Source organism: Tachyglossus aculeatus, chromosome 1 (genome assembly GCF_015852505.1).
Source record: "Tachyglossus aculeatus isolate mTacAcu1 chromosome 1, mTacAcu1.pri, whole genome shotgun sequence".
NCBI classification, from domain to species: domain Eukaryota; kingdom Metazoa; phylum Chordata; class Mammalia; order Monotremata; family Tachyglossidae; genus Tachyglossus; species Tachyglossus aculeatus.
Genome location: NC_052066.1, coordinates 40,850,011 through 40,873,056, shown reverse-complemented (window position 1 = coordinate 40,873,056; position 23,046 = coordinate 40,850,011). Strand labels below are relative to the sequence as shown.

Sequence of the window (23,046 nt, the reverse complement as noted above, 5' to 3'; positions counted from 1 at the left end):
ACTTCTCTGTGCCTCAATTTCCTCTTCTGCAAAATGGGGATACTTGTCCTCTCTCCCACTCAGACCATGAACCCTATGTGGGACCTGATAATCTTGTATCTGCACCAGCACTTAGTACAGTGCTTAGCACATAGTAAGCACTTAGCAAATACCATTAGTGCTATATTATTATATAATTAAATTATATATACTTTCATTAGTATTATATTATTATTAGGAAAATGTGAACCACACCAATGACCCATAAATATGAGATCTACATCTATCTTACTTGTGCCACCAGAATCAAAGTGGGAATAAATCTGTTCTTCAGAAACTGGGCAGCGGGCACTCTACAAAGACAGGGAATTGGATTATGTTGTGCATCTTTAATTAATTGCTATAATCAGGAAAACCAGTTTTCAAAATGCCATTCCTATTCTGTGCATTCTCTTGACACCCCCCTTTTCATTTCCAAAAGCTACTGAAACCTGGCACTCCACTTCAAATGTCAGAGTGGATGAACATGGTAACAGGGAAGATAAGCACCCGGATTGACAAAGATTAAATAATTGAAACTGACTTAAAAGCTTTCAATGTCGGTGCTTTTACCATACCATTTGTGGGAATTCCAGAGCCATTTAATGCTTTCCAATCTTATTGAAAGTGCTTGTCAGCCCCATGCCAGATCCTTGTTCAAGTTCAGTTTTATGCTGCTGTTTGAAAGGGAAACAGAATCCTTTCCAAGTATCAGGCTTCCTGCTGGGAGAAGAGCTATAAGGGGCTCCCTTTCCGAGCTTGATGTGGTTTTCTGGATCTCTGTCCATCTGCCGCCCCCTCCCACTGCAATTCTCTTTCTTCCTTTTAAAGCAAAGATCATTTCATTTTGATCATGAGGGCAAAGCGCTTGGGGGTGTCAGGGTTTAAAGTGGAGATGGGGACGGAGAGAGGACAGACATCAGAGAGCTAACAGGCCAGAAGCTGCCTTGTGATCCTTTCAACTTAGACTGCAAGTCCCATGTAGAACAGGGACTGTTTTCGACCTTATAAACTTGTATTTCTAGACTGTAAGCTTGCTGGGGGCAGGAAATGTGTCTGCTAACTCTTTTGTATTGTACTCTCCTAAGCGCTTAGTTCAGTACTCTGTACATAATAGGTGCTCAATAAATATCATTGATTGATTGACTGAGTGATCTAACCCAGCACTTAAAACAGCATTTGACATAGTAAGTGCTTAACAATTACCATGCTAATAATAATGATGATATTAATAATAAGGTTAACTGGACACTCCCAGCACTTGACAGAGATTTGGGATAAGCAAGGCTCGGGTTTCAGGCCAAAAAACTGGGTAGTTGGGGGGAAGGGAGGAGGGGAGGAAGGCAGGGGAGAAGTGGGGAGGGGAGACAGAGAATGCCTACCCTTAGGGAATAGGCACCAGTGACTAGGAGGCTGTACTTTGGTATTTAGATTCATGAATTATAAGAAATAAGCTTGCTGTGGGCAGAGAATGTTATATTAGCACTCTCCCAGGCACTTAGTACAGTACTCTGCACAGAGTAAAGTTTCAGTAAATATGATTGATTGTTATACATATTCCCAGCAGTTCATATTATATATTTCAATTAGTTGCACATACTGTATGAAGCTATCTGTTTACATGTAGATTCATTAAACACTCATTAAGACCTCTGATTTATATACATAGAATAAATACTATGCCCTCCCTCCACACAACTGCCAAGCTAGCTCTCTTCCTCCCTTCAAAGCCCTACTGACTGTCTTCTAGACTGTGAGCCCACTGTTGGGTAGGGACCATTTCTTTATGTTGACAACTTGTACTTCCCAAGTGCTTAGTACAGTGCTCTGCACACAGTAAGTGCTCAAAAAATGTGATTGATTGATTGATACTGAGAGCTCACCTCCTCCAGTAGGCCTTCCCAGACTGAGCATCCTCCTTCCTCTCCCCCTCTTTCCTCTCCCCTTCCTCCCCCTCCCCATCCCCCACCTTATCTCCTTCCCCTCCCCACAGCACCTTTATATATGTATATGTTTGTACATATTTATTACTCTATTTATTTTACTTGTACATATTCTATTTATTTTATTTTGTTTATATGTTTTGTTTTGTTATGTCTCCCCCTTATAGATTGTGAGCCCACTGCTGGGTAGGGACCGTCTCTATATGTTGCCAACTTGTACTTCCCAAGTGCTTAGTACAGTGCTCTGCACACAGTAAGCGCTCAATAAATATGATTGAATGAATGAATGAATGAACGTTATTTCCCTAGGATGAATGATTGCCAGTGTTTCTCAACATGTCAGAAGGCTACATTTTCTTAATAGTTTCCTAAATTATTTTCTGGCTACTTTTTAAAAAATTTGCTTTTCTTACTAATCCAGGAAGGCAGACTTACAAAGTTACTGAAAAATTAAACCCTAAATTTTAAGGGCCTTTTTAACAAATGTCTGAAAATAATGAGTTTGGCATCAGTCTAAGAGTTAACTAACAAATTTATCAATATTCTTTAATTAATCAATCAATCAATCGTAATTACTGGGCACTTACTGTGTGCAGAGAACTGTGCTAAGCACTTAGGATAGTGCAATAAAATAAATAAACACAATTCCTGCCCAAACATAATGACCAGCTTTTATGGGGAGGATGTCACTTCAGGAGTGTGGCTCAGTGGAAAGAGCCTGGGCTTTGGAGTCAGAGGTTATGGGTGCAAATCCCAGCTCTGCCAATTGTCAGCTGTGTGACTTTGGGCAAGTCACTTAACTTCTCTGTGCCTCAGTTACCTCATCTGTAAAATGGGGATTAGGACTGTGAGCTCCTGTGGGACAACCTGATCACCTTGTAACCTCCCCAGTGCTTAGAACAGTGCTTTGCACATAAAAAGCGCTTACTAAATGTCATTTAAAAAAAGTTAGGTTTTGTTACGGTAAAGGCTATAAAGCAGCTTTTCATGTAGCTGCAAAGTGAAAAATAAAAAATAAATAAAATAATAAAATAAAATAAAAATTCAAGCAACATTTTTTGGCTACTCTCAAACGCTCTATAATCAATATAGAAATGATATGCTCCCTTGGTTCTAGAGGTATAGAATGAACTGTCAGTCAATTGTATTTATTGAACATTTACAATGTGCAGAGCATTGTACTAAGCATTTGGTAGAGTACAATACAACAATAAACAGACCCATTCCCTGCCCACAACAAGATTACAGTCCACAGCCTTTGGTTATATGCTCTTTGGGAGAAGCAGCATGGCTTAGTGGAAAGAGCATGGGCTTTGGAGTCAGAGGTCATGGGTTCAAATCCCAACTCTGCCAATTGTCAGCTGACATTGGGCAAGTCACTTCACTTCTCTGTGCCTCAGGTACCTCATCTGTAAAGTGGGGATTAGGACTGTGAGCCCCCCGTGGGACAACCTGATCAACTTGTAACCTCCTCATCAGCTGGCTTCAGCCACCAGTAGCCACCCCGGGTGGGTGGAGGAGGGTGGCTGAGCCAGTGTGGCTAACGGTGCCTCTGGAATGTCAACACTGGTGACTCCAGCTTGGCCCACAGCAGATGGGTAGGTGGAAAATATGATTAATCAATTGATTAGCACTGGATAGGGGGCCAATATGCAACCCATCTCTGAGGGCAATGGGGCCAGGAACCATGTGCTGGATGAGGACTTGGAAAGGACAAAACAAAGAAGTGACTATTCTCTGCCCACAAGGAGCTTATATTCTTATGGGACTAAGTTACCCCGTCTGTAAAATTTGTTCTTCCCAAGTACTTAGTACAGTGATCTGCACACAGTAAATGCTTAATAAATACGATTGAATGAATGAATGCATGAATGTAAGGGGGACTGTGAGCCCCTTGTGGGACAATCTGATCACCTTGTAACCTCTCCAGAGCTTAGAACAGTGCTTTGCACATAGTAAGCGCTTAATAAATGCCATCATTATTATTTTACAAGTGAGGTAACTGAGGCCCAGAGAAGTGAAGTGACTTGCTGGAAGTCACACAGCAGAGCCAGAATTAAAACACGGGTCCAGAAAAGTATCTGTACTGCCCCATCATATTGTGCTACCACTTCCCCTCCCTATCATTGGATCTGAGTCTCTGCTTGTTTCTGTGTATCATATGTCCTTGTCTGGGTCACTCTGGACAAGGCCTGGGTTTTTTGCTTGTAAGTTTTAAAAGATACCTAAATTATCTGTCATTACATCTCTTATGGCTACAAGAATGTGCAGGCACAAAAATCCCCTCGATAAAATTCAATCTGAAAGAAAACTACCTAGTTTCCCGGGGAATGAAACTCAGAGACTTCATCCCATAGCTTGAGCTATTTATTCTTTTGCCCCAGGAAGTGGCCTAGGCAATTGAAATATTTTCTTTAGAAGTTTAAAAGAATTGTGCACATTGTTAAATTGATCATGATTAAATATTTGACAATTTTCAAATTTCAGAATGGAATTCCTTTGTTGTCCCCCAGATTGGAGTAATGGGAGGCGAAATAAGGGTCAACTAATCCAAGGGATAAAATTAAGATAGTGAATACTAAGTAGGGGGAATTAAATGAGGGCAATTTGAAGTTGACTTCACATGGGAGGAAAATCCAACCTAGGAAAATGATAACTTCATAATGTGATTTAATGAAAATTTCCAGAAAAAAAGTGAACAATGCCATTTTTTCCTTTCTTCTTCAGGGAGAACTAAGGTCTCTCCTTTGGAAATTGGGGAGCAGGAAGCTGGGCCCCCATTCAATTCATGAAGGATTCAATCTAGGATGACAGGGAAGTAGGGAAAAGACACTTTCTCAGTGTGTTTGAATAAAGAAGGTCCAATAGGCATCAAAGGTGATAGCTTTGTTCTCAATCCCAGAGGAGAGCAGTGTCCCAAAGCTCTTTTGTTAAAGCACCTGAGCAAGTTAATTAAGCCCCACCTCTTCCTAGAAATGTTCAGACTTCACTGTAAATACTGCGCAAAATGAGGTAAACGCTAACGGGTCGCATTTGGAATTTGGAGACGATCCCAAACCTAAACTAAATCATTTGCAGAAAACCATCAGACCGATGCCCTGAAACTACTACAGGCAATTGTTTTGTTCAATTGAAGTACAAAATCAATCATTTTATAACTCTTTTAGAGAATAAATTCACTTAATTAGTCTGTGATCATTAGCATTCAGCCCCTCTAGCGCTTAGTACAGTGCCTGGCACATAGTAAACATTTAACAAATACCATTATTATTATTAATTTTTATATACATTTCCAGGGGCAAGAAGGATATAATAATAATAATAACAACAACGATAATTAGGGCATTTATTGTTTACAATGTGCCAAGAACTGTGCTAAGCACTGGGGCAGTTACAAGCAGATAATACAGAATTCCTGTCCCTTATGAGGTTCCTAATCTAAGGGACCGCCACTGGATAACACTGAGGTAACTCCGCCTCTAGACTGTAAACTCCTTGTGGGCAGGGATCATGTCTACGGACTCTGTCCCATTGTACTTTCCTAAACACTTAGTACAGTGCTGTGCACACGGTAAGTACTCAGTAAATACCATTGGTTGATGGATTGACTGATCGGGATTTCAGTAGCACAGGGCTCACCAGGGACAGAAACATCAATGCATCTGACTCAACGGTAAGATGGAGATGGGAGGGGCCTGAAACAACCCAAGCAGGGGTCGGTGGGGAACTGGAAACCGGAGAAGGTAGAAACTGCAGAAACTGACATGTTTAGAAGCCACAGGAAAAGGCATTGTGGCCTTTGTGCATTCCTGGTTTTTTTCTCCTGAGAAAGCTCTTGAACTGAAAGATTTTGTCTGAGATCAGAAGGAAGACTATGAGAAAGGAAAGCTGAACCAAGCGTCCTCTTTCTAAAGAATAAATAGGCCCTCTGTGGTACTGTCCTTCTGGACTTGCCCTCTTTCGAATGGGAGCTTTGTTTGGTGTCGTGTTTCGCATTCTGTGGGTCACCAAAGAACAGGTGTATGATGACAACAGGTGTCTGTGGGGATACTTGGCAGCTCCTCCCCCTCATCCCAAACCCAGCACCTGCTGCAGCCTAGAAGCCTGTCTAGGGGTCGCTGATAGAGGACCAGCCAGACAATCATATTTATTGGGCACTTACTGTGTGCAGAGCACTGTACTGAGCTCTGGGGAGAGTACAACATAACAATATAACAGACACGTTCCCTGCCCACAATGAGCTTACTGTCTAGAGGGGACTGTAATATAAATTATTATATTATATTAATTTAAATAAATAAAATGATAATAAAAATAATGATGATGGTATTTGTTAAGCACTTACTATGTGCCAAGCAATGTTCTAAGCACTGGGGTGGATACAAGGTAATCAGGTTGTCCCACGTGGGGTTCACAGTCTTCATACCCATTTTAGAGTTGAGGTAACAGGCATAGAGAAGTTAAGTAGCTTTCCCAAAGTCAAACAGCAGACAAGTGGCAGAGCCAGAATTAGAACCCATGACCTCTGACTCCCAAGCCCATGCTCTTTCCACTAAGCCTCGCTGCTTCTTTTAGGAGCAGTACATGATAGATATGTGCTAATTTAGATTTGCCCTTAATCCCATAGAGATGGAGAGCTATTGTGATACAGTAGAGAGAGAATTTAACTGGGAGCCTGAAGAATGGGATTTTTCCCCCAGTCTGCCCTGCTACTGGCTGACCTGTTGGAAGACCTGCCCAAGGGCAGGTCATTTAATCACTCTGTGTCTTAATCAACTCATCTGTAAAATGGGGATAAGAGAATGAGCCCCTTGTGGAAGATGGATGAGGTAGGGATGTGTGGCCATGACCGGCTCTGAACAAAAAGGCTCCTTATTTTTTTCTCCATCTTGCAGGAAACTAAGCATTTTTACCGTCACCATTTCCCAAATTCTAACATTACCTGAACAGAGCTGTATTAGCATTGTGGTGAGGCAATCGATGAATACTCATGAGCTGAAGGACTTAGCCCTGGTACGAGCACCAGCCTGGGAGTCAGAAAGTCGTGGGTTCTAATCCTGGCTCTGCCCCTTGTCTACTGTGTGACCTTGGGCAAGTCACTTCACTTGGCCTCGTCTCTAAAATGGGGATTAAAACTGTGAGTCCTATGTTGGGCAGGAACTGTGTCCAACCTGAATCACTTGTGTCCACCCCAGTGCTTAGTACAGTGCCTGGCACAAAGTAAGTGCTTAACAAATACCATAATTATTATTATTATTATTATTACCTCTGAAGATGACTTGTTTGGTGTCTATAGATGTTTATCATGAACTGTGACTAAGTCATTGTGAGGTATGCTGGGATATATGTGAGATGTGATTTTTAGGCATGGTTTTGGGGGCATCATTTTTTGTGTGTGTGGTATTTGTTTAATGCATACTATGTTCCAGGCACCATACTAAGTGCTGGGGTAAATGGCTAATCAGTTTGGTTACAGTCCATGACTCACGTGGGGTTCACAGTCTTAATCCCCAATTTACAGATGAGGTAACTGAGGCACAGAGAAGTTGAGTGACTTGCTCACAGACATCAGCAGACAAGTCACGGAGCTGGGATTGGAACCCAGGTCCTTCTGACTCCCTGGCTCATGCTGTATCCATTAGGCCATGCTGTTTCTCTCACATGATTAATAGATTGGCTTGGGACTTCCCAAGCAGCATGGCTTAGTGAATAGAGCATGGGTCTGGAAGTCAGAAGGACCTGGGTTCTAGTTGCATCTCTGCCACTTGTCTACTGTGTGACTTTGGGAAAGTCACTTAACTTCTCTGGGCCTCAGTTCCTTCATCTGTAAAATAGGAATTAAGACTGTGAGCCCTATGTGGGACAGGGACTGTGTCTAATCTGAATTGCTTTTATCCACTCCAGTGTTTAGAACAGTGCCTGGCATATAGTAAGCACTTAACAAATACCACAATTTTGATTATTATTACTTCCCCACTAGCAGCTAGCATGGGGAAGATTTGCACAGAAACTGACCAGGCCTGAGCCTGAGTCAGATAATTGGAGTGTGCGGCAACTGTGGCCTTGCCATTTCCCCAATGCCAGGGTCTGGAAGGCTCCATCTGGCTTGCATTTTGGGGCCACACTTTGACTTTTCCCGGTCTTTCTCCTCTTTCTAATAAACCACGCCTGGGACTCCACTTGTCCCACTTGCTGTGGGAACCAGGACACCAGCCTCCCACACAGCGCGAGAACAGCTCCAACCTGAGCACTTCCTGACTCTCAGTACTCCATCCCACTCAGCAGCCTCTGCACCCGGGAAGGAGTCCAGAATGGAAGTGTGGCTGCAGCAGGCCATGTCATCCAAACACAGTGGAGCGAGCCCACGGGTAGGGAGGAAGAGGGGTCACTTGCTGTCAGTACAGGCCTCACGCGCTCTGAGTGCCATCCCCCTGATGCTCACTACCTGCATCTTGCTGTGCTACCGTTGATTTTTTCACATTAACCAGGATGAGCGTTAGAGAAACGGCGTGGCCCAGCAGATAGAGCACGGGCCTGGAAGTCAGAAGCTGGATACTAATTCTGGCTCCACCACTGTCCGCTGTGTGATCTTGGGCAAGTCACTTAACTTCTCTGGGCCTCAATTACCTCATCTGTAAAATGAGGGTTAAGTCCAAGTGAGACATGGACTATGTCCAACCTGATTAGCTTGTATATACCCCAACATTTAGTAATCAATCAATCAATCAATTGAATTTATTGAGCGCTTACTGTGTGCAGAGCACTGTACTAAGCGCTTGGGAAGTACAAGTTGGCAACATATAGAGACAGTCCCTACCCAACAGTGGGCTCACAGTCTAATAGTACAGTGCCTGGCACAGAATATTAAGACTGTGAGCCCCATGTGGTACATTGACTATGTCCAACTTGATTAACTTGTACCTTCCTAGAGCTTAGTACAGTGGCTAGCCCAGAATAAGCGCTTAAGAAAGGACATTTTAAAAAGGCATTTGAAACATGTGGCGCTCCCTTGTAGACCATAAACTACTTGTGAACAGAGATTATATCTACCAACTCTGCTGTACTGTCCTTTCCCAAGTGCTTAGTGTAGTGTTCTCCACTGAGTCCCCCCAACCCTGTCTGGGCACAAGATCTCAGAACTAAGGACAAATGTGTCTAGGGCTGGATGACTTACCTTATGTTTAAGCTGCCTGAAACCACAGAGCAGAGGAAAGTGGGACTTCTTCTTGAGAGCAAAGATCATGTCTGCTAACTCTATTGTACTCTCCCAAGCACTTACTACAGTGCTCTCCAGAGAGTAAGTGCTCAATAAATACCAATAATTGATTTCCGCCATTATTAGTGCTCTCATGATGTTTATGACTCAGTGGATGGAGCATTGGTCTGGGAGTCAGAAGGACCTGGGTTCTAATCCCAGTTTGGGCACTGTCTGCTGGGTGTGCCTCGTTCTCATCTGTTCCGTCGTCGACCCCTGGCCCACATCCATCCTCTGACCTGGAATGCCCTCCCTTCACACATAGGCCAAGCTAGCTCTCTTCCTCCCTTCAAATCCCTACTGAGAGCTCACCTCCTCCAGGAGGGCTTCCCAGACTGAGCACCCCTTTTTCCTCTCCTCCTCCTCCTCCCCTCCCCATCACCCCTCCGCCCTGCCCCCTTCCCCTCCCCACAGACTTGTTTATTTTTGTACATATTTATTACTCTATTTAACTTGTACATATTTACTATATTTATGTTATTAATGATGTATATATAGCTATAATTCTGTTTATTCTGATGCTATTGACACCTATCTACTTGTTTTGTTTTGTTGTCTGTCTCCCCTTCTAGACTGTGAGCCCGTTGTTGGGTAGGGACCATCTCTATATGTTGCTGATTTATACTTCCCAAGCGCTTAGTACAGTGCTCTGCACACAGTAAGCACTCAATAAATACAATTAAATGAATGAATGACCTTGGGCAAGTCACTTAACTTTTCTGTGCCACAATTACCTCATCTGGCAATGGGAAGTAAGACTGTGAGCCCCACATGGAACAACCTGATTACCTTGTATCTACCCCAGCGCTTAGAACAGTGCTTCATCATCAATCATATTTATTGAGTGCTTACTATGTGCAGAGCACTGTACTAAGTGCTTGGGAAGTACAAATTGGCAACATATAGAGACAGTCCCTACCCAACATTGGGCTCACAGTCTAAAATATGTGCTTGGCACATAGTAAGCGCTTAACAAATACCGTCATCATCATCATCACTGAAAAAATGCCATTATTATTATTATTATTATTATTAACTTTGCCCAACCATTATGCTGTCTGTTCTGCCCCACCTGCCATCTCCAACTCTCTCGTTCAACACTTCAGGAAGCCTCCAGCCTCAGAAAATAGAAGGGAGTTTCCTCTTATTTCTCATTCAGCTTATTTGGGAAACTTCAATCTACATGTCCTCTTCAGCCTTCTTAGTACTTAAGTGTACATCAGTTGATGTTTTCTATTTATTCAATTGATTATTTAATTCATACTTGTTTTTGTCATTTGTATTTCTGCTCTTATACTTTACTTATATAGTATATATAATTTATTTCTTCTGGTCTTCCCTATTAGATTACAAATGCTCCAGAGACACCATCCATGTTTTCTGTTGATTTGTGTGTCCCTAAGTGCCTGGAGCTGTGCCTAGGAGTCCTGGGTGGGAGAGGGACTGTGTCCAACCTGATTAACTTGCTGAATCTACCCCAGTGATTAGAAAAGTGCTTAGCACATAGTGAGTGCTTAAGAAGTACCATACTAAAAAAATGAGGCTGGGATTTCTCTAAGGCAAGGGTTTAATTCCAGGGAAAAAACCACGACTCTCCCCCCATCACCCCCAACACACCAATCCATTTGTCATTTTTGAATCCAACCCCGAAACATGACTTTCTGAATGGGAATGAAGATACAAGAAAGCAACAGAACTTTATTTTAAGCAAAGAATGGGAGAAGGGGGACAGAGAGGAATGCAGAAATTAGAAACAATCCACCCTGGGAGAGGAATAGGAAAAAAATTAAGACTAGAGGAGGTTATAAAGGGTAAACAGCAAAGCACAGCCATCCTCTGGAAACAGAAGAAGCAGCTGGTCCCAGGCCAGGGGCAGCAGCTGCAGCCTCTCTTCTAACAGTGTAAGCAGGCTGGGGAGACTTCCAACTCAAGCAGGCACTAACTCAGGGCCATCTTCCCCATGGTGGACACGACTGCCCCCAGGCTCCCTAGCCCATCTCCGATTCATGGCTTGGCTCTACCTGTCCAGGCTGGTGCCTTGGGAGGGCTCAGGCCAAGCCAGGCGAAGTTGCTGTCCAAGTCAATCCTGCCCTTTCCAGTTTGTGAGAAAAGACAGCTGAATATGTTTGCAACAGTTAAGGAACCTGGAGTGGTTCAGTTTCTTGGAGGGAGAGGGCATTGGCCTTATCAAGCAGCATGGCTCAGTGGAAGAGCATGGGCTTTGGAGTCAGAGGTTATGGGTTCAAATCTCAATTCTGCCACTTGTCAGCTGTGTGACTTTGGGCAAGTCACTCAACTTCTCTGTGCCTCAGTTACCTCATCTGCAAAATGGGGATTAAGACTGTGAGCCCCCCATGGGACAACCTGATCACCTTGTAACCTCCCCAGTGCTTAGAACAGTGCTTTGCACATAGTAAATGCTTAATAAATGCCATTATTATTATAATTATTACTGGATGGCCAATCCTGGCCCCAGAGCATGATGATGCATATCCAGCCCTTTTCTCTTCCCCATTGTTGGAGCTTTCTGTTCTGAAGGCCATGCAACAGGGTGGAAAAGGTGAACCTGGAGACCCTTCACCCTCCTCCCCCAAGCCAGTTCCGTCCATCCCACCCATTTTTAAACAGTGAAAGCACTTTCAGGTTAGCAGCAACGTGGGTCCTGCCAAGCCCCAGATGGGCCAGATGTCGCTCAGGCGAGACAGAGGCTGTGCTGATGCCTGCTGCCGCCCAGTTGGGATTCTTCCAGCCACTGGTGAAAGTCAAAAACGTTTCTGACTGGAAAGCAAGGTGGCGAGTGGGCTTTCCCAGAGGGGTTGGTGGTGGCTGGCCAGTCACTGAAGAAGATGCCAAGCACAAGGTGCAGGACTTTGGGGTGGAGTAAGATGGGAGCTTGGTGTAGTAATAATAATAATATTAATAATAATGACATTTATTAAGCACCTACTATGTGCAAAGCACTGGGGAGGTTACAAGCTGATCAGGTTGTCCCACAGTGGGCTCAAAGTCTTTAATCCCCATTTTACAGATGAAGTAACTGAGGCACAGATAATAATAATAATAATGATAGCATTTATTAAGTGCTTACTATGTGCAAAGCACTGTTCTAAGTGCTGGGGAGGTTATAAGGTGATCAGGTTGTCCCACTGGGGGCTCACAGTCTTAATCCCCATTTTACAGATGAGGGAACTGAGGCGCAGAGAAGTTAAGTGACTTGCCCAAAGTCACACAGCTGACAGTTGGCGGAGCTGGGATTTGAACCCATGACCTCCGACTCCAAAGCCCGGGCTCTTTCCAGTGAGCCACGCTGCTTCTCCAAAGTTAAGTGACTTGCCAAAAGTCACACAGCTGACAATTGGCGGAGGCAGGATTTGAACCCATGACCTCTGACTCCAAAGCCTGTGCTCTTTCCACTGAGCCACACTGCTTCTCGATAGTAGATAGAGTATGGGCCTGGGAGTCAGAAAGGAGTTCTAATCCCAGCTCTGCCACTTCTCTCTGCTGTATGGCCTTGGGCAAATCACTCCACTTCTTGGGCCTCAGTTACCACATCTGTGAAATGGGGATTAAAACAGAGCCCCACGCGGGGCAGGGACTGCGTCCAACCCAATTTGCTTGTAACTACTCCAGCGCTTAGTACAGTGACTGGAATATAGTAAGTCCTTAATAAATACCACAATTATTATTATTATTATTATTATTATGGGAGAGGAGGGGACTCTGGCTGACAACCAAACAGAGAACAGATCCCTGGGACCAGGGGCCAGCAGCACAGCCCTGTCCAGGCCTGGCCTCACATGGGTTGGGGACTTTTGGAGCCAGGTCTGCCTGGTCCTGGCACAACTTCTGCCCCACCCTATTGAGATCAGACCTGAGACGTGCATCCCCAGCCCATTGGCATCCTGCCACGTGCTGCTCATTGGCAAATAGGAACAGCCTAGGGTGGTTACTGTACTAAAATAGTCCCTATTTGGAGAAAATATGTGGTTTTGGAATTGTATCATCGTTTGGTTTGCCAGCGCAATTGCCCCTGGCCAGGTCCTCCCCCATCACCCAGTGTTTATCTCATTGTTCTGGAGACCGTGTGTGGAAGGGGACTCACGGCTCAGGACGTTTTCCCAGATTTTGATTCAAATCTGACCCCGTCTCTGTTTCATGCATTCCTAAAGTTTCTTCCCTCTGCCCACTTAGGGGCTGGTTCCAGTCAGGGCAGAGGGGCTTGAAGTGGGAGAATTGATTGGGGGTGTTGAATCTGGATTTTGATAGGTGGGGAAGGCCGGAGGAAGCTGTGGAAGGGAGTTGCTAAGTCGGCACTATCTTGTCTAGCAGCCTCAAAGGGCACCCTGGTGGCCGTGATTGAGTTTATACCTTAGACTGTGAGCTCCTTGTAGGATGGGACTGTGCCCAGCCCCAGCAATGAGAACAGTACAGTGTTTATTAATATTATTGAAAATAATGATAATAATAATGACAGTGACATTGGTTAAGTGCTTACTCCCAAGCACTTAGTACAGTGCTCTGCACATGGTAAGTGCTCAATAAATATGATTGAATGAGTGAATAAATGCCAGACCCTGTGCTAAGCGTTGGGGTGGATACAAGCAAATGGCATTGGGCACAGTCCCTGTCCCACTTGGGCTCACAGTCTTAATCCCCATTTTACAAGTGAGGTAACTGAGGCGCAGAGAACTTGAGTGACCTGCCGAGTGTCAGAGAGCAGATAAGTGGTGGAGTTGGGATCAGAACCCAGTACCTCACACATTGCAAGTGCGTAACAAATATTAAAGTAATAATGAAAACAATATTAAGAAGCAGAGTGGTTTAGTGGCAAGAGCCCGGGCTTGGGAGTCAGAGGGCATGGGTTCTAATTCCGACTCCTTCACTTGTCTGCTGTGTGACCTTGGGCAAGTCACTTATCTTCTCTGTGCCTCGGTTACCTCATCTGTAAAATGGGGATTAAGGCTGTGAGCCCCACGTGGGACAACCTGATTACCCGATCTGCCGAGCCGAGCTCACTGCACTTGTGTATATTTGTACATATGTATTACTCTGTTAATTTTATTAATGTCGTGTATATAGCTATAATTCTATTTATTCTGATGATATTGACACCTGTCTATTTGTTTTGTTTTGTTGTCTGTCTCCCACTTCTAGTCTGTGAGCCCGTTGTTGGGTAGGGACCGTCTCTATCTGTTGCCAAGTTGTACCTCACAAATGCTTAGTTCACAGTAAGCTCTTAATAATAATAATAATAATAATAATAATAATAATAATGGCATTTATTTGCAAAACACTGTTCTAAGCGCTGACACAGTGTTCTCTAATAATAGAGAAGTAGCGTAGCTCAGTGGAAAGAGCACGGGCTTAGGAGTCAGAGGTCATGGGTCCAAATCCTGGCTCCGCCGCTTGTCAGCTGTGTGACTTTGGGTAAGTCACTTAACTTCTCTGTGCCTCAGCTACCTCATCTGTAAAATGGGGATGAAGACTGTGAGCCCCACGTGGGGCAACCTGATAATCTTGTATACTCCCCAGTGCTTAGACCGGTGCTTTGCATGTAGTAAACACTTAAGAAATACCATCATTACTATTATTCTAAGTAATAAATACGAATGAATGGATGGATGGATGGATGGATGGATGGATGGATGGACGGATGGATGGATGGATGGATGGATGGACGGATGGATGGATTGGGTGTCAGAGGTCATGGGTCCAAATCCCGGCTCCACCACTCGTAAGTTGTGTGACTTTGGGCAAGTCACTTGACTACTCTGTGCCTCAGTTCCCTCATCTGTAAAATGGAGATAAAGACTGTGAGCCCCACGTGGGGACAACCTGACTACCCTGTATCTCCCCCTGAGCTTAGAACGGTGCTTGGCACATAGTAAGTACTACTTAACAAATACCGTCATCATTATTATTATCATGATGGATGGATGGAGAAGCAGCGTGGCTCAATGGAAAGAGCACGGGCTTGGCAGTCAGAGGTCATGGGTTCAAGACCCGGCTCTGGCAACTGTCAGCTGTGTGAACTTGGGCAAGTCACTTAACTTCTCTGTGCCTCAGTTCCCTCATCTGTAAAATGGGGATGAAGACTGTGAGCCCCCCGTGGTACAGCCTGATCACCTTGCATCTTCCCCAGAGCTTAGAACAGTGCTTTGTACATAGTGACCGCTTAACAAATGGCATCATCATTATTATCATTATTATTATCATCATTATGGATGAATGAATGAATGACTGAGCCGGTCCTGCCCCCCGAAGTCCTTGGTTTCGGTTTCGGTTTCGGTTTCGTCCCGTCCGGGGGCTGCGGGGGGGCGGTCCGGGGGGAGGTTCTGGGGGTGTCCGGGCGGCCCGGGGGCCGGACGGCGGAGGCCGGACTTGCCGTGGGAGCGACGAGCCGATGGAGGGCGAAGTGGGGGGCGATCCCGGGACTGGGGGGGGCGGGGGGGGCGGATGGAGGAGGGGGGCAGGAGGCCCGGGAAAGTCCTGCGCGGCTCCCCGGGGCCGCCTATAAAGGCGGGGGGCCCCGCCGGACCCGGAGCCTTCGCCCCCAGCGTCGCCCCCATGGCCCGGCCCGGTGAGGAGGAGCCGCCGCCGCCGCCGCCGCCGCCGCCGGGGGGCAGGGGGAAAGGGGGGGGGACGGGGGAGGCGCGACCCCCAACTCCCACCCCCGACGGACCCCCGGACGGGTGGTTTCCCGCTCCTTCCCGCACGACCTCCGGATTGTCCCCCCGGACGAGCCCCGGGCTGTCCTCTCGGACGACCCCCGGACTGTCCCCGGACGACCCCCGGGCTGTCCCTGGACTGTCCCCTCGGACGACCCCCGGACTGTCCTCCGGACGACCCCCGGACTGTCCCCCGGACTGTCCCCCGGATGACCCCCAGACGATCACTGAACTGTCCCCTCGGACGACCCCCGGACTGTCTCCCCGGACGACCACCGGCCTGTCCCCGGACGACCCCCGGACGACCCCCGGGTTGTCTCCCTGGACGACCCCCGGACTGTCCCCAGACTGTCCCCCCGGACGACCCCATTACTGTCCCCCTGGAAGACCCCCGGTCTGTCCCCTCGGACGACCCCCGGACTGTCTCCCCGGACTGTCCCTCGGACGACCTCCAGACTGTCCCCCGGACTACTACCGGCCGACCCCCAAACCGTTCACCAGATCACCCCCAGACTGTCCCCCGGACGGCCCACGGACGGCCTGGCGGCCCTCGGGTGGAAATGATCCTGGAAATGATCCTCACTCCCCCCCTCTCTCCCCCCCGGCGCCCACCCCCCATAGCGATGGGCCCAGTGGGATTTGGAAAGAAGGATGGGCTGGAGAGCCGGGAGGCACACCGGCCTGGGCAATCCTGCAGCCCATTGGGGCGGCTAGCCAGCCCAGAACCCAGGAGCAGGACGATGAGGAGGAGGTTGGGGGGGGGGGGGGGGGAGAGAGGAGAAAGAGGAGGAGGAGGAGGAGGCAGGATGAAGGGGTGGGCCTCGGGCAAGAGCGCTGGACAGCATCGGGTCACTGATGGAGCAAACACCGAACACCGTCTCCTCTAGGTGTCCTCTTCACCGCTGCCATTATCCTGCTGGAACAGCTCAGCTGGATCAGGACGTACCCGCTGAACCCACAGCCAAACCCTCAGTACCCCAACATCGCCAAAAAGCTCCTAGGTGCTATAAGCAGCACTTGGCAAAAGGTAAGTGGGCGGCCGAAGCTTTGGTTTCTGCACCAACACCCCGGGGCTTGGCTGACGTTTGACGGCTATTATTACTTTTCGCATTTGTCTGCACACATAAATAAACCTGTACAGGTTGAATGGGAGCCATCATCGAGGAGGGGGCCGGGGGGGACTGATGAGCCCATAGATAGTTCCTGTCCCCACCGAAAATGGTCATTTCTGGGAGGAGGCAGCTGTTGGCGTTGAATTCATATTGCCAAACTGACATTACTATGGGGTCAGAAAAATGACTCTTTTACAAGGATGTGTGAAAGCAATTATCCACTTTAATTCACTGTGTAATCTAGTCTGTTACTTTTCTATTTGATTTTAAAGCTTCATCTAGCCAGGTGTCCATATTCAAAAGCAGAAGTTTTGGTGTGAAGTGATGTCTGCTTTTCTCTTCTTTGACCTTTGGATATTTAAAATTCTGTTTATGTTTTCTTGCTTGTTTTGTGTTTCATTTTTGATTTACTTGCCATTGTTTTGTTTTGTAACTGTGAGCCCGTTGTTGGATAGGGCTTGTCTCTGTTGCCAAATTGGACTTTCCAAGTGCTTAGTGCAGTGTTCTGCACACAGTAAGCGCTCAATAAATGTGATTGAATGAATTAATTTAAAAAACTCCATTTAATCAGTAGGCGTCTACCCACTCCTTACTCTGAATTAGTTTATTTGATTTTTAGTAAATAGTCTATCAAGCAACTTAAAAAGTAGCCTTTCACAGGTTATTGGCATGGGAAAGTAACTTTTTATCTTACATGGTTTTATATGTTCAACAAAATCCAATAAGAATATGGTTCTGGGTAAAAGTCTAATGTAGTTACCATATATGTCAATAAAGGAGAATGTGGTGCTTAACTTTGATTTAGGGTTAAAAGTACCATGACAAAGTGAAAGCACTATCTTGTCATGGAGGAACAAGTAACAGGATTTCTCAGAGCCACAGAAGAGTTGTCCTTTACCTTGTGAATAATAATAATGACTGAGGTATTTGATAAGTACTTTCTGTGCACCAACCACTGGCATAGACTGAGGTTGATCAGATCCAACACAGTCCCTATCCCACACAGGGTTCAGAGTCTAAGTAGGAAAGTGACTAGGTATTTAATCCTCATTTTACAGAGGAGGAAACTGAGGCACAGAAAAGTTAAGTGACTTGCCCAAGGCTTTACAGCAGACAATTTGGGGAGTCAGGACTAAACCCCAGGACTCTCTGACACCCAGGCCTGACACTGGACCATTCTGCTTGTAAAATTAAACCCACCATAGATATAAGCCAATAATTTGATTGAAGTAGTTTTCAAACATATTTTATCTAGGCATGTATCTTCATATAGCATATATGACTAGCCACTGGAACTGTTCTCATTTTACTTATGGGACTAGACTGTGCTGGATTGTTACATCCAACCATGCATTTCCCTCCCCCCCCCTTTTTCATTCCTCCCTTTTTTTTTTATTGTACTTCAAAAAGATGCTCTTGAAACACATCCATTTCCCAGAAAAAAATATGTCTTAGAAAACCCAGTGTCTGCAACTCACTGGAGGATGTGGATACTGATTAGCCCAGCTTGTCAAAATGATTTATAATGTTTACAGAATGGAAGACATGACATCCAATGAAAGACATCCTCCGTGCAGGAGAAGAGGGGTGAGGGAGAGAAAGAAGATGTAAATGAGTCTTTTCCTACCTTTTGGTGGTTAACCAGAATTTCCTGTGGGAATAGGAGATGGAAGTAAAGGGCAACCACTTCTGTCATAACTCACATTGTCATGAGTCCCCTCCTCACCAATTAAAATCACCAACTATGACATTCAGTATGCTGATTCAAGCTGTGCCCTTTTAATTATTTCCACAGGCAAGTCAAATATTGGAACTTTACTCCTGCACCTCTGATGAGATTGACCATGAAGATATCACTAGAAACCAAATAAATACTATGAAGGCATGTTTTCTGGAAGAGTTAACCAAGGTAGAGGAGAATTTAAGTAGTGTACTTCAATTTGAATAACCTTGGAATGACTGTGTATAATATATCTGATTTCTCCTTCCAGAATGGCATTTGTGTAAAAGCAGAAGCCTATCTAAATCTGGTGAGCAAAAGTCAACAAATTAAAGCTTAAAAAAGTATAATTTGGGCCACTGGCAGTATTTCCTTATTCTATACTTAATGTCTCATAGAGCCAAAGGTGCTTGAAAAGCATCGCTGAGGACCTGGAAAAATACAGAGTGGAGTTCAAGGCAATCAATAAAACTCTTTCGAGTGATCATAGGAGGCAGATTTCTCTGGATCAAAATATGTTGGCTGCAATAGACGAACTGATGCAGGTAAATCTTTCCTATTATTAATCGATCAATCAGTCGTATTCATTGAGCACTTTGAAAAGACCTCCTTCTGCCACTTGGCGTATTAAAACCTAGACACTGGGGGGAAAAGAAATGGGTGCATCATTTCCTCAAAATGAAAAGACCTAATTGTCATGTGGTTAGCAATGGAGAATCCCATTGAGTTTACTCTCCATCTCCCAATCCGGACTGGTACAGCCCTAAGAGTCTTAATCATTTTTATGGTAACACCTTGAATTATCTCATTGCACCCGTATCTTGAATCTAAGAACCCAAACAGTTGCCTGCAGACATGTTATCAATTCTCTCAATCCCAGATTCCCTGGAAAATCAATTATTTGAAAGGAGAAACCAAGTATATTACATTTTCTCATCAGCCTCAGTACCATAGGTGCCCTTATTTTTCTTACGCTGGTAACATCTTTATTGTCTGTGCTGGCTCAGCATGTTCAATAATAGCGACAAACACTTTCCTCACAGTGAATTAATAAGTAGCAGTTTGACTGGAAACAATCGAGCCTGGTTTGCTATATAATGACACTTTCTGGGTCTAGGAGTTCATAGGTTATCTACCAATCACCTAATTTTTTATGGTATCTGTTAAGTGCTTACTGTGTGCCAGACACTGTACTAAGCATTAGGGTAGATACAAACAAATCGAGTTGGACACGGTCCCTATCCCATATAGGGCTCACAATCTTAATCCCCAGTTTACAGATAAGGTAACTGAGGCCTAGAGAAGTGAAGTTACTTGCCCAAGCTCACAAAGCAGGCAAGTGGAAAAGTGGCATTTCTAGGAACTTGGAAGGGCTGGACACCATCTCCCATTTATAATATAAATAGACATTCCCCCTCACCTATCTTTCTCCTTAATAAGTTTCACTGGTGAACCAAGAACTCCATACGGATACATCCTGTTCCCCAGAACAAGAATATCTGCAATAGCAATGATGCACATACTGTATACAGTTAGGAGATTGGCTCCACCTAAGTTTCACAGTCTTCTAGACTGTGAACCCACAGTTGGGTAGGGACCGTCTCTATATGTTGCCAACTTGTACTTCCCAAGGCTTAGTACAGTGCTCTGCACACAGTAAGCGCTCAATAAATACGATTGAATGAATTGAATGAATGAAAGTGGAGGAGCCAGGATTACAACCCAAGCCTTTCTTACACCCAGGCCCATGCTCTTGATGCTTTTTAGATTGAATTGTTCCTAGGTGGTTTGAGAGGGCAGCCATATACCCAAAAAATGTTAAGTGAAACGATGTCTGGGAAGAGATAAAACTTCGTGGTTACAGATGGTGGCAAGGACTTAAAATCTGCCTCAGAAAGTTTGGGAAAAGCCAGCCTCCTAAGTGTATACAGTATGTGCATCATTGCTATTGCAGATATTCTTGTTCTGGGGAACAGGATGTATCCATATGGAGTTCTTGTTGCACCGGTGAAACTTATTAAGGAGAAAGATAGGTGAGGGGGAATGTCTATTTATAATATAAATGGGAGATGTGTCCAGCCCCTTCAAGTTCCTAGAAATGCCACTTTTCCACTTGAAGCAGGTCCTTCCTGCATATTCTGATTCACACCAATACAGTCCCTGTCCCACAAGGGGCTCACAGTCTTAATCCCCATTTTACAGATGAGGTAATGGAGGCACAGAGAAGTCAAGGGGCTTACCCAAGGACACATAGCAGTTAAGTGGCAGAGCTGGGATTAGGACCCAAGCCCTTCTGACTCCCAGGCCCCTGCTCTATCCATTAGACCACACTGTCTCTCACAGAGAAAGTTCATTCTAACTTTCAAAGCAGCCAGCCCCTTGTGAACATTCAGACACTACTGAAAGCAGGCATCCAATTAATTACTGCAAAAAGAGCTAAAGGAGGTCTTCATTTGGACATCAAATCCAGATTCATTTGACACAAGATGGAATTATTATTATTGTTGTTATCCTTAAGATAGCTGTTTCTAGGCCTGATATAAGTGGCCTTTGAGTGATTAAAGAGTTCTGATTGATAGCAATCAATCCCTTTCTGGTTCTAAGGTAACACAATTAATTGGTGGCTGCAACAGATGTCATCTTAACTGAATTGTTCCTTTGCAAACAACTCCCACTGATGATTTCCTAAATAGCTTCAAGGATCTTTTCAAAGAGCTGTTCAAGATGCATGTGTGAATAATGAGCGGTACATTTCTCTTGTGTTCTGCCTGGCCATCTGGCTGGAAGTAGCTTTGGGAAATATAATAACTGAATGTGTGGTGGGATCTGATGGGCTGGCTTCATACATTTGTACTAATATATGTTTTAATGATGGAATCTACATAATAATAATAATGATGGTATTTATTAAGCACTTACTATGTGCAAAGCACTGTTCTAAGTGCTGGGGAGGTTACAGGGTGATCAGGTTGTCCCACCGGGGGCTCACAGTCTTAATCCCCATTTTACAGATGAGGGAACTGAGGCCTAGAGAAGTTAAGTGACTTGCCCAAAGTCACACAGCTGACAATTGGCAGAGCCGAGATTTGAACCCATGATCTGTGGCTCCAAAGCCTTTGCTCTTTCTACTGAGCCACGCTGCTTCTCCAGCAACCACAATATATCAACCACAGTATTTTTATTTTTAGGCTTTGAATATCCCTGTGCCTTCGGAAGCCCCAGATACGCTCTCCACACCAACTACAAGTTATAGGACAGACGACTTTTATAAAACCAAGATCAAACTCTGCATACTTCTTCAGGCATTCAGAATCCGTGTTGTGACAATCAACAGACTGATGAACTACCAGAATTCTTGAAGTTTGTCATCATTATCGAGCCTTGAAAGTGATTCCTCGCGAATATTAGACCAAAGAAAACTTAACCATTGGTGAAAGAAGGGGATGTGGGGAGAAATGACAAGATTCTCTCTGACCACAGCTTAGTCCATTGCATTTGATTACATTGAACATCAAAAAAATAGTTGAAGGGTAAAATTCACTGCATTCAGTACATTTCTCAAAATAAATTATTCATTTAAAGTATATGTTACAACGGATTAGGGATAAGTTCCTGTTCAATTTTCTTGAGAAAATGCTGAGCAAAATATGTTCTTGCCCTTCATGATCTTTTTTATAACCATACTTAAATAGTAGAGCAAGATTTATAAGCTATTTCTATCCCAAAAAGTTCTCAAAAATATCACTCAAATATAACTTATTTTAGAATATTTATTTATGAAGTAGAAAGCAATTGAAAGGGTGTGAGAATTAAATTATATGTATTTATTTATTCCATAATTTATTAAAGTATTTATTATCTAGCCAATTTAGGAAACTACCTTGTGAATTTGGTTCTTTTGTGAATAAAAGCATTGGAAAAATATTATTGTAACCTAATGACTTGGATTTTTTTACCCGCTGTTGAGTATATTATTGCCGACCTCCTCTTGAGGTCTCCTCTTGATCTGCATCTGCTAAGATTGGCCCAATTGTCTTATCCCGTTTTAGAACAGGCTGACCTCTAGCCAGCCCCACCTCTCCAGAGCTGGCCAGCCCCCACCTGGTGAGTCTGCCTCCCCTCTGCCTTTGGAAGCCCCAGGTGCAGTATGGCATAGTGAATACAGTATGAGCTTGGGAGTCAGAAGGTCATGGGTTCTAATCCTGACTCCACCACACGTCTGCTGTATGACCTTGGGCAAATTGCTTCACTTCTCTGGGCCTCACATCTCACCTGTAAAAAGGGGGTTGAGACTGTGAGCTCCACATGGGACAGGGACTGTGTCCAACAT

General features: G+C 44.8%; 1 protein-coding gene across 1 annotated transcript; it reads left to right on the top strand.

Annotated features, from left to right (window-relative positions):
* The first annotated feature begins 15,754 nt into the window (after positions 1–15,754).
* Positions 15,755–22,513, top strand: IL12A (interleukin 12A). Its single transcript, XM_038749781.1, has 6 exons — positions 15,755–15,796; positions 16,772–16,911; positions 18,792–18,905; positions 18,988–19,026; positions 19,115–19,261; positions 21,905–22,513. The coding sequence occupies exons 1-6, from the start codon at positions 15,784–15,786 to the stop codon at positions 22,073–22,075; spliced, it is 624 nt and encodes a 207-aa protein (XP_038605709.1). The 5' UTR covers positions 15,755–15,783; the 3' UTR covers positions 22,076–22,513.
* Positions 22,514–23,046: the final 533 nt, after the last annotated feature.